The sequence below is a fragment of the Bos mutus genome, chromosome 15 (genome assembly GCF_027580195.1).
Source record: "Bos mutus isolate GX-2022 chromosome 15, NWIPB_WYAK_1.1, whole genome shotgun sequence".
Classification (NCBI taxonomy): Eukaryota; Metazoa; Chordata; class Mammalia; order Artiodactyla; family Bovidae; genus Bos; species Bos mutus.
The window spans coordinates 3,471,008-3,483,846 of NC_091631.1; the positions used below are offsets into that span (position 1 = coordinate 3,471,008).

Genomic DNA, 12,839 nt, shown 5'->3' on the forward strand with positions numbered 1-12,839 from the left:
AGCTTAATAGTAATCAGATAATTGTATATTAATACTGCATTGAAATGTAATTCTGTACTCCTCAGTCTAAAATGCAAATTTTAGTTGAGAATGTGGTGGGAATGTAAATTAGCACAGTCATATTGGGGACAAATTTGGGTATATTAATAAAATTAAATATGTCTCTGAATGGTCCAGAATTTCCAATACAGGTACATATGCTAGATAAATATTTGACCACATAAGCAAGGATACATAAATACACATATCCATACATATGTGTGTAAGTATATGTATGAATATGTGCATATGTGAGTATATACACATATTATTCATAGCAGTATTCTTGAACGTGGAAAAATATTATTTATTAAATGGATTAGTGAGACTAGACTGTGTGTGCTTAGGTTGCTCAGTCGTGTCTGACCCTCTGTGATGCCATGGACTGTAGCCCCACCAGTCTCCTCTGTCCATGGAATTTTCTAGGCAAGAATACTAAAATGGGTTGCCATTTCCTACTCCCGGGAATCTTCCCAACCCAGGGATCAAATCCAAGTCTCTTGAGTCTCCAACATTGGCAGGCAGATTGTTTAGGACTAGCACTACCTCGGAATCACATGCAAATTCACTAAATTGGAGCAATACTGTCTGTGTGGATAAATATCTCAAAGAACATGCTAAGCAAGAAAAAAAAAAAAAAAGCAAGTTTCAGAAGTTAGATGGAGGCTACATGAGTGGTTCTTATATTATTTAAAATATATTTTTATGCACCCTAAATATTGTGCAATGACAGAAGTTCCTCAGAAGAAGCCCCACATCTCCATACATCAGTAGAGGGCTCCTTCCTCTGGAGTCAGCAATGCCAGGCAGAGCTGTGGCTCCACAGATGTGATGGTCACTTTGGGATAAGAAGGGGCCTTTCATGGTGGGGAATGTAGGAAACCAAACCTGTGGCTGATGTGGACAATCTTGCTCTTTCAAACATCTCGAGAAATGAACAGAGTGGGACAACTCTGTCGTGAAGGAGCAAGAAACAGTTCTCTCCTTTCAAATTTCAACGTGGAGGGAGGGCTAAGCATGATAAGTGTTAGCTACCTCCTCAGGAAACTTTGCTGTGAAATAGACTAAATGCAACCCTTTCAAGAAGGCTTCCATCCTGTGGGTGACTGCACTTGTCAGAGGAAGCTAGCCTAGGTCATGAGTCTTGATGAGATAATGACATTTACCACATTAACTTAATGTATTTGAATTCAAACAGAATGTATGATATAAGGGGGGGTATTTTTAAAAGAGTTATGAAACACCAGTACAAGGCATAAAACATACATGCACACACTTAAACCCAGCACCCGAGTATTTTGAACATGGCACCCCACTCTAGTACTTTTGCCTGGAAAATCCCATGGACGGAGGAGCCTGGTGGGCTGCAGTCCATGGGGTTGCTAGAGTCGGACATGACTGAGCGACTTCACTTTCACTTTTCACTTTCATGCATTGGAGAAGGAAATGGCAACCCACTCCAGTGTTCTTGCCTGGAGAATCCCAGGGACGGGGGAGCCTGGTGGGCTGCTGTCTGTGGGGTCGCACAGAGTCGGACACGACTGAAGCGACTTAGCAGCAGCAGCAGCAACCTATACTGAACCCCGATGCTTTTGAAGCTTCATTTCCATTGCTCGCTGTGCAGTGGAAAGGAGACAGACTGACCCGGAGTTGAATTCTGGTCGCACAAATAGAGACAGCACGTACAGATCCCTTCCTCCTCAGTTCCACTCCCTATAAAACAGGGTGCGGGACGACCTACAAGGCAGTCATGCCCACTGTGACACCATGTGCGTTAGCACAAGTTTGGAAATAGGGTTTAATAAATCAAAGTAGGTGCATATTATGAGCCAAAACATAATCTAAGAAGTATGAGATAAATACATACTCTCATGGAAAGGTGCTCATGTCGCATTATCAAATGAACAAAGAATGTTTCAGAATAATACGTAGAGCTGGGCCCTTACGAAAGAAAATTTTCTATCACGCTCACGCTCATTTTCCTTATTTATCCATGGAAAAGTTCAGGAATAATTCACACCAGACTTCTAATGGTTATCTTTGGGCATGGGAGTGGGGAGAGAGAATCCTTTAAATTTATAAGCTTTGTCACCTTTTCTTTTTAAAATAGCTTTAATTGCTTTCAAGAATGTGTAAAGTAATTAGCCTTTAATTAAAATAAATAAATTTAAATTAAAAAAAGAGTAAGAGAAAGAAGCTGAGTCTGCTTTGTAGTGGTGACTTAGAGTGAGATGATTTATATAAAGTTCCAAGCACAGGACCAGGCTTTGAATGGGCACTCAAAACCGGTCGTAATAACACATGCAAATAATACGCTAAAGCCATTGGTGACTCATTCATTCACTCGGTTAATCTTTCAATCATTTGCTCACGCATATCCTTCTTGGGCAACACTCAGCCTACTTCACTCCATTTTTCATTATGCTGCCAGGGATGAAGCCTTTATTCCTGGTCTGTGGGTGAAACTTACTAGAACACTGGCTCTGATCCCTTTGCTCCTCCATTTCCAGCACACACTGGGATGACACACGGCTGATCTTGAAAAACGGGCTGAGTTCTGTTCTACTTACATGGAAACTGCATCCAGATTCTCTTCCTGCAGCTGGTAAAGGCTGATTGGCCACCAAGGTCTCTGTGTGCCTACTTTTAACTGGGAGTTTAGGGTTGGAGCCTAAGGGATCAGTACTTGCTCCCTTGAGAACCTGGGCGTCCAGAGGCTGTAATGGAGTTGGAATAAACAATGTTAGTAGCTATTTTCAGCTGAAGAACATTTAAGCTTTCTCTAGAGAAGATACATGTAATCATGTTACCGTCATTAGGGATCCTGTGTATGTGGTTATGTATCTGTGTGTTGCCTTATTATTGAACTAAATTTTTTTCTCATTTTTATGAGTCAGGTTCTAAAAATTTGAGTTCAAATCTATGAATTGACCGTTTATTCATTCTTTTTTATTGATTTCTCCAATATGAGTGCTCTGATTAATAGTAGCTCCAGAATAAATTTAAGAATACTTTTGAGCAAGGCCATCTTTTATTGGTTTCTGAGTTTAAGTGAAACGCTCTCAGTATTTTCTGATAAATATGGTCAAATCTTTTGGTTGAAGTATTGTACCTTTTATTTAATCACTGGAATTAAAAATAAATGTTTAATTTTAGCAAATGTTTTTCTTTATCTTTTGACATGATTTCATGATTTACTCTGAAAATTAATGGATTTTTATATTAATAGATTTTATAATATCAAAGTATTCTCTTCTATAATACAACCAACCTGGTTACAGTGTGTTATTTCCTACTGTGCTACCGAGGTTTTTTCTTTGTGTACTCGCATTTTTATTGGGCTTCCCAGGTGGCACTAGTGGTACAGAACCCGCCTGCCAAAGCAGGAGACACAAGAGGTGTGGGTTCGATCCCTGGGGTGGGAAGATCCCCTGGAGGAAGGCATGGCAACCCACTCCAGTCTTCTTGCCTGGAGAATCCCATGGACAGCGCAGCCTGGCGGCTGGCGAGGCGCACTACACAGCGTTACACAGCGTCGGACACGACTGAAGCGATGTAGCGCGTCCGCACGTGTTTTTCTTAAGCACTTTTATATTGATGTTTGAGAGTGGCATTGGCCTATCATTTCTGAGCTGTTTTTGCTAGCTTAGTCATGGAATTTATTCTGAAACGTCCCTTCTTTCCCTATGTTCTCCAACAGTTCAACCATCATTGATATTATCTATTTTTAATGCTTGTGAATAATAGGTGTTTTTTTTTGGGAAGAAGATTGTACTTTTATTATTTTATTTCTTCTGTTAATTATTCTTTAATCTCTTTTGTGGTAGCTTTTTTACAATCAGTCTTCCCTTAGAAGAACCATTCATTCTATCAGATTCTCTAATACATTTGTACACTGTTATGTATTCTCTTATCTAAAATTTTTTCTTTGTTCTCCAGCATTATTTTTCTTGATAAATTAGCAAATGATTTATCCATTTTATTTCTACCTTTAGCTTCAGAAAATGTTTCTGAATTTATTATTGCTGTCATTTAAGAGATTTTAAATATTAATTCAAAAATGTTTATTACTCTCTTCTCTTTATTTAATTATCTCATGTCTAAAACGTATGGTTAATTAATTTATTCAGTTTAGTTCAGTTCAGTCACTCAGTCATGTCTGACTCTTTGCGACCGGATGGACAGGAGCATGCCAGGCCTCCCTGTCCATCACCAACTCTTGGAGCTTGCTCAAACTAACGTCCATCCAGTCAGTGATGCCATCCAAACATCTCACCCTCAGTCATCCCCTTTTCCTCCTGCCCTCAATCTTTCCCAGCATCAGGGTCTTTTCCAATGAGTCAGTTCTTCACTTTAGGCGGCCAAAATATTGGAGTTTCAGCTTCAACATCAGTCCTTCCAATGAATATTCAGGACTGATTTCCTTTAGGATGGACTGGTTGGATCTCCTTGCAGTCCAAGGGACTCTCAAGAGTCTTCTCCAACACCACAGTTCAAAAGCATCAATTCTTCGGCGCTCAGCTTTCTTCATAGTCCAACTCTCACATCCATACATGACTACTGGAAAAACCATAGCTTTGACTAGACGGACCTTTGTTGGCAAAGGAATGTCTCTGCTTTTCAATATGCTATCTAGTTTGGTCACAGCTTTTCTTCCAAGGAGCAAGTGCCTTTTAATTTCATGGCTACAGTCATCATCTGCAGTAATTTTTGGAGCCCAAGAAGATAAAGTCTGTCACTGTTTTCATTGTTTCCCCATCCATTTGCCATGAAGTGATAGGAGTGGATGCCATGATCTTAGTTTTCTGAATGTTTAGTTTTAAACCAGCTTTTTCACTCTCTTCTTTCACTTTCATCAAAATTCTCTTTAATTCTTTGCTTTCTTCCATAAGGGTGGTGTCCTTTGCATATCTGAGTTTATTGATATTTCTTCCAGCAATCTTGATTCCAGCTTGTGCTTCCTCCAGCCCAGCGTTTCTCATGATATACTCTGCATATAAGTTAAATAAGCAGGGTGATAATATACAGCCTTGATGGACTCCTTTCCTAATTTGGAACCAGTCTGCTGTTCCACGTCTGGTTCTAACTTAATTTATTATTATTTCCTATTTATTAACACTAGTATTTATAGAGCTATGCAATTTTATTTGAAAACTCCTTGTTGTTTATAGATATTTTTGCAACAGTTTGTGAAATATTATCTTATGGATATCTGGAAACGTTTTCATATCTTCAACCTAAGATTTGTTTAAATGAGATTTTTCTGTGTTTAGTGGTATAATGTTAGGTGTTTTTACTTTAAAGTTTTATTGTTAAATTCTAGATCTAGGTCTTTGAATCAGAAGATATTTTATACAGTCTTTCCAATTTTTATAATTTATTGTATTTCTGTAATTTTTATGGGCACATAAATAAGAAAAAAGATAGGAGGAAGGAAGAAAAGAAAGAAAGAAGAATACATTTGAATCAGTTCTAATGAGGCAGATGAAACTGGAGCCTATTATACAGAGTGAAGTAAACCAGAAAGAAAAACACCAATACAGTATACTAACGCATATATATGGAATTTAGAGAGATGGTAACGATAACTCTGTATGCGAGACAGCAAAAGAGACACAGATTATAGAACAGTCTTTTGGACTCTGTTGGTGGGGGGAATGATTTGGGAGAATGGCATTGAAACATGTGTAATATCATATAAGAAATGAATCACCAGTCCAGGTTTGATGCAGGATACGGGATGCTTGGGGCTGGTGCACTGGGACGACCCAGAGGTATGGTATGGGGAGGGAGGTGGGAGGGGGGTTTAGGATGGGGAACACATGTATACCCGTGGCGGATTCATGTTGATATATGGAAAAACCAATACAATATTGTAAAGTAATTAACCTCCAATTAAAATAAATAAATTAAAAAAATAAAAATTAAAAAAAGAAAGAAGAAAAAGAAAAAAACAGAAAGAAAGATGTTTTTCTTGCTTTTGAGTTACTGCTAACTCCACTGACAAAGATCAGTTCTCATAAGAAATCAGACTGTGATGTGTCTAATGCAGTGTTAATGGTCTCAAAAAGACAGTAGGGAAAAGTGTTTCTAATTGGACATCCGAAGTCCACAAGGCAACTGTGACTGAGTCTTCTAAGTGACTGCAATCTTTTCTCACCACTGACACAATTTTCCTATTGTATTCCTTCCCCTTCTTGAGCAATGTTTACTGAGATATCCAGTTGCTGATCTATCTCTGCTTTTTGAGAGTATCTAAAGCTAGAGAGTACCTGCTCCCCTCTCATCCATACGTGGATGCATTCAGCAAAACCCATAATCTAGGAAAAGCCCCTCCCTTCCCTTCTATAAAAAGCTTCCCTGATAGCTCAGTGGGTAAAGAATCCGCCTGCCATGCTGCAGACCTGGGTTTGATTCCTGGGATGGGAATATCTCCTGGAGAAGCAAATGGCAACCCACTCTGGTATTCTTGCCTGGGAAATCCCACAGACAGAGAAAACTGGGGGGCTCCAGTCTTAGGGGTCACAAGAGTCGGACACGACCTAGTGACTAAACCACAGTTTCCCTTCTTACTGAGTTGCCCACAGCTTCTGTGTAGGATTTCCCTCGTGGCTCAGACAGTAAAGCATCCGTCTACAATGCGGGAGACCTGGGTTCCATCCTTTGTTTGGGAAGATTCCCTGGAGAAGGAAATGGTACCCCACTCCAGTACTCTTGCCTACAAAATCCCATGGACGGAGGAGCCTGGTGTCCATGGGGTCACGAAGAGTCGGACACGACTGAGTGACTTCACTTCACTTCTGTGTAGTATGCGCTGCAGAAGCAAAATTTTGACTCCTAAACTTTTTGTGTTCTTTTGCTGGGCTTTAATAATATAGAGTTTCTGAATATGAATTTTTTCTCATTATGTCAAGTAGCTCTTCTGTAACTTTATTTAAAATTTTTTCTTAACTTTGTATATCATGGACTGGAAGAAATACATTTTCTATGATTATGTGTTTTTTGTCCATGTATTTCCTCTTTTCTACTTTACAAATGTAAAGTAATATTATTTAAAACAGAGATTTTTCCATGAACTTTTCTGCATAGTCCAATTCCTCTATGCAAGGCATTTTCAGTCATTGCATTTAAGAATGTTTTTATAGGGAGACGTATCAGGATAATAAAGCCTGAAAGTTGTCTGTCTCCAGTTTAGGGTAGTAAAGGTGAAGACCTCTCCCTCCTTCTTAGGATTTGATTTGTTAATCAAATAAGGACATGATTTGATTTTCAATTCCAGATTGAATTTATGGTTTCTCTATGCAGAGGGTATTATGGGCAGGTCACCAGGAATCCTAAGAAAAAATCAGAGTTTCCTGCTTTTGGGATTTGTCTCCTATAATGCAGTCTGCTGCATGGGCTGGTGCTCTCTGAATTTTCTTGGTATTGTTTAGGTTGTGGTTTGCTCCCAGTAAGTGTTTCCTGCCTCAGTCCACAATTTGGAATATCTGGAAATGTTGAGAAAGGCAGTGAACTCCCATCCTGTCTGTCCATCCTCTAATTCACAACTTCCTATGGTTTAACTGATTAATGAGATTGAGAGACAAAATGCAACATGGGATCTCAGGCTTTTTGTTAACATGCTTGTCCACAGGATGGGCTTCTGCTTGAGGATAGAACATGTGTGTTCAAGCCCAGGTATGACTTCTTGTGTTAAACCTGGTTTCTTTCACCTCTCTCCATTCTTAGAGATAGTGGGAAATAAGGCTTCATTTCTGGATAAATGAGTTTGATCTGTGGCACCAAATTCTGCACTGCATTTGCACCCTTGCAAGAGAGTACAGCTGGGGATTCAATTACATTTAAAACAAAAATTTAGTAAGAATAAATGGATATGATGCATATTTGCTGGATTCCTATGTTACTTTCCTAGTTGGTTAGAGACCATGTGTAGAAAGGAGGGATACTGGTCCATAATGTCGGAATATGTATGAGGATTCATTCAATTGTTCTTTTCTCCCCCTCTTTCTTTTCAGCACATTTTCTCCAAAGAGATGGAAAACATCTTTAAATTATTCATTACAATACTAAACCAGCTTAGTTACAGACGATAGCAAGAGTAACAGTACCTCTTAAGAGAAACCAGAAACAATTTTTGCACTGGTGTCTTTATACTACTGTTGTTGGAGGTACTTTACAACGTTGACTAACACTTTTCTTTACTGCTCTTTTCTATATTAACAGCAAGGTATTTTAAAAAGGGGCTCCTCAGAATGTACACAAGCAATATCAAAGATCTCTTTAGACGCCTTCTCTCTGAGTTTGCTTTAGTTGCTAAGTCGCAACCCTATAGACTGTAGCCCACCAGGCTCCTCTGTCCATGGGATTTCCTAGGCAAGAATACTGGACTGGGTTGTCATTTCCTTCTCCAAGGGATTTTCCCAACTAGGGTTAGAACCCATGTCTCAGGCAGATTCTTTACCATTGATCCACCAGGGAAAGTCTCTAAGAAATACGAATTAGAAGGTTATTTCATCGTTTAAGATCGGAAAGTTGATCATCTTTCAAAAGCTACTGATACAATTAAGGAAATATATTTTATATAATTTTTTGTTTGTATCTCACAAATATCTTCTACATCTTCTGCTGCTGAGAAATAAGAGAGAACTGTCGGTTGCTTGTTGAACAATGTTGAGTTAGAAATTGATGTTCAGTCTAGAAACACTTCTTTCCAACTCCTTTCAGGGCTTCTCTCACATCTTGGTTTCGCAGACTATAAATGAGGGGATTTAACATGGGGATTATAATGCCATAAAACACAGAAGCCATTTTTTCTTGCTCTTGAGATTCTATGGTGCGATGGTGCAGATACATGTAAGAGAGCGTCCCATAGAAAATGCTGACAGCTGTCAGGTGGGAGACACACGTCGAGAAGGCTTTCTTCCTCCCTGCAGCAGAAGAGATCTTTAGGATGGCGATCAGGATAAATACATAGGAAAAGATGACAACTGACACGGTGAATGTCAAGTTAAACCCCACAAAGACTGTTAGGAGCATGATGTTCAAGTAAATACTAGAGCATGAGAGGGCCAGAATTGGGGGTGCATCACAGAAAAAGTGACTAATTTTATTGGATTTGCAGAAGTTCAATGAGAAAGCAAAACTTGTGTTTACAGAAGCATTTAGGAAACCCATGAAGTATGAACCAGTTAAGAGTTGACTGCAGACTCTCTGGGACATGACAGTTCCATAGCGAAGTGGGTTACAGATGGCCACATAACGGTCCACTGCCATAGCCGCCAGGATGTAGCAATCACTTGTTGCAAAAGCCCCATAGACTAGCAATTGCACCATACATCCTATGAATGAGATGGATTGTTTTGTTTCTACAAAGCTTTGCAGCATTTTTGGAGTGATAGCAGAGGTGTAGCAGAGATCAACAAAAGCCAAGTTTTGGAGGAAAAAGTACATGGGGGTGTGGAGGGAAGAGTCAGTCTTGATGAGGAGGATCATGCCAATGTTACCCACCAGGGTGACCACATAGATCACTAGAAATACTGTGAAGAGGACGTGCCAAGACTTGTGTTGATCCGCGAATCCCAGGAGAATGAATTCAGTCACTGTAGTGCCATTGTTTTGTTCCATGGCCAACAAATTCAGTATTAGCTGAAAAGGTGGAAAGAGAAGATCAGAGAAAGCTAAGAGGAGTGTGATACTTTAACTAACACTGTATTTAATTTCAGAGCTTCCCTGGTGACTGAGATGGTAAAGAATCCACCTGCCAATGTAGGAAACCCTGGTTCAATTTCCTGGAGAAGGGAATGGCTACCCACTCCAGGATTCTTGCCTGGAGAATCCCATGAACAGAGGAGCCTGGTGGGCTAGAGTCCATGGAGTTGCTAAGCGTTGGACATGACTGAATGACTAGCACACACATATTTAATTTCATAGTGAGAGGGATCAGAGAATATTTTCCATGATTGAATTAGATTTTAAAGGCTGAACCTTGACACCTAACTTAGACATTTCCATTGATAGTTTGGGGAAATTGCCAAGGACCAGTAGCTGTGTTCTCAATATGCAAACTGACTGTACTTCATATATAACATCAATTTGGGAACACATAAGAACATTGTTTTATTTAATTAAGCTTTCTTTTATATTCCCTATATTTTAATTAGAAATACCAATTTGCCTAAATACTAATCATTATATTTGAAATTTGACATACCCATGGGGTTCTATATTATCTTGTTCCCACCTACCTCCATATTTTTATTTATTTCTTTTTCTTCCTTGTAGATCTGCTCTGCCATGATGGCTTCATGGAATTGTAGAGCCCTTTGTAGAATGGTTTATCAAGGTATTTACAGTAAAGTGTAATTTTCTTTATAAAATTTCCAGTCTGTTGTGGCCCCGTGTTTGTAAAAGTCAGTAAATGGGTATTGTTAAAGTTCCGTAATAGTTTTAGATACTCCATCCACTCTCAGTCATTGTCTCATACAGTAGAAACCAAGGGTCCAAGGACTCGCACTGGTCCGTGGACCACACGTCGGGTAGCACCGCTCCATGGTACCCATCCATCCTCATTTACCCATGTGTTTCCCTAGTGACAGACAGCAGACTGCATACAACTTGCCTCCACCACAGTTAACTCAGTGAGGAATTTTTCTAGGGTGTATTCCTAGGGACAAAATTTTTGTGTCTGAAGACATGCATATATTTCATCTGACCAAGTTTTTCCAAATCATTTTACATAATGGATGCACCAGTGCACCGTCTTGCTAATTGTATATGTGGGTTCCCAACTTCTGAGTGAGCATTGATATTTTCCTCATTTTTTTGGTGGAAAATAGGTGTAAAGTGATGACTTATCTTTCCCTTATCCCCTTTAATTACAAGCAGGTTTGATCATTATCTAATAGTCTTAGAATTGGGGGATTTTATTATTTCATAAATTATTTATTAATTATTTTGGCAAATGTTTCTATTGAAATGGTTTCACATGTTCTTTGTTTACCCAAGATTCAAATCTCCTCTCGGTTGACTTGGTAAATATTTTCTCACATTCTGTCATCTTTGATGTCCTTCACAGACCAGGAAACCTTACATTTAAAATAACTATCTTTTTTTTTTTTTGTCTTGTGGTTTGTTCTTTTAAAAAATAATTGAGGGAAGTATTTTCTTTCCTAATTCATATCTCCAGTGGAGTAAAAAGCAATTATCATATTTTTCCACTTAAACTTGGTTGCTGGCATATGGTGATTGTTGCTTCATGACATTTTATATCAGACAAAGATTTTTTAAATGCTATTTGTGCTTTCCAATATATTAAAAAAAATAAAGCAGATTAACAGGATAGAAAGCAACTATAGTCACTGTGTGTGTGCATTTGTGTGTGTCTGTGTGGGGATGAGGTGTAGAAAATATTTAATTATTTTAATCATTATGTGATTTGACTTGACATTTAAAAATCTATGCACAAACACTAGACCCAGTTATGTTACAGGAGTTCTACTAAACTTTATACAATGAATAATTCTAATATATACAATTTTTTCCTGTGAGTCTCAAAAAAGAAAAAAAAAAAATCCGCTGGTCATTTCATAAGGCTAATATAACCTTGACATGCATTTAAGTAACTTTCGAGGAAAAACATTAGAAGCAATTTCATTCATGAGTGTAGACACAAACAGGATTAAAAATATACTTTCAATAACCAAATCCACCCATACACTGAACGGACAATTGCTAAGGTCTAAAGGAGGTTCCTGATCATTGAGGAAGGCTTTCTTATCTCACCTTGCTATTCTTTGGAACTCTGCATTCAGATGCTTATATCTTTCCTTTTCTCCTTTGCTTTTCACTTTTCTTCTTTTCACAGCTATTTGTAAGTCTCTTCAGACAGCCATTTTGCTTTTTTGTGTTTCTTTTTCTCGGGGATGGTCTTGCTTCCCTGTCTCTTGTACAATGTCATGAACCTCCGTCCATAGTTCATCAGGCACTCTATCAGATCTAGTCCCTTAAATCTATTTCTCACTTCCACTGTATAACCGTTAGGTAATACCTGATTTAGGTCGCACCTGAATGGTCTAGTGGTTTTCCCTACTTTCTTCAATTTAAGTCTGAATTTGGCAATAAGGAGTTCATGATCTGAGCCACAGTCAGCTCCTGGTCTTGTTTTTGCTGACTGAATAGAGCTTCTCCATTTGTGGCTACAGAGAATATAATCAATCTGATTTCGGTGTTGACCATCTGGTGATGTCCATATGTAGAGTCTTCTCTTGTGTTGTTGGAAGAGGGTGTTTGCTATGACCAGTGCATTCTCTTGGAAAAACTCTTATCAGCCTTTGCCCTGCCTCATTCTGTACTCCAAGGCCAAATTTGCCTGTTACTCCAGGTGTTTCTTGACTTCCTACTTTTGCATTCCAGTCCCCAATAATGAAAAGGATATGTTTTTTGGGTGTTAATTCTAGAAGGTCTTGTAGGTCTTCATAGAACCGTTCAACTTCAGCTTCCTCAGTGTTACTGATTGGGGCATAGTCTTGGATTACTGTGATATTGAATGGTTTGCATTGGGAATGAACAGAAATCATTCTGTTGTTTGTGAGATTGCACCCAGAACTACATTTTGGACTCTTTTGTTGACCATGATGGCTACTCCATTTCTTCTAAGGGATTCTTGACCACAGTAGTAGATATAATGGTCATCTGAGTTAAATTCACCCATTCCAGTCCATTTTAGTTCGCTGATTCCTAGAATGTTGACGTTCACTCTTGTCATCTCCTGTTTGACCACTTCCAATTTGCCTTGATTCATG

General features: G+C 38.8%; 1 protein-coding gene across 1 annotated transcript; it reads right to left on the reverse strand.

Moving 5' to 3' along the window:
- Window positions 1-8,733: 8,733 nt before the first annotated feature.
- LOC102279888 (putative olfactory receptor 5AK3) lies at window positions 8,734-9,663 on the reverse strand. Its single transcript, XM_005908363.1, has one exon. The coding sequence runs from the start codon at window positions 9,661-9,663 to the stop codon at window positions 8,734-8,736; it is 930 nt and encodes a 309-aa protein (XP_005908425.1).
- Window positions 9,664-12,839: the final 3,176 nt, after the last annotated feature.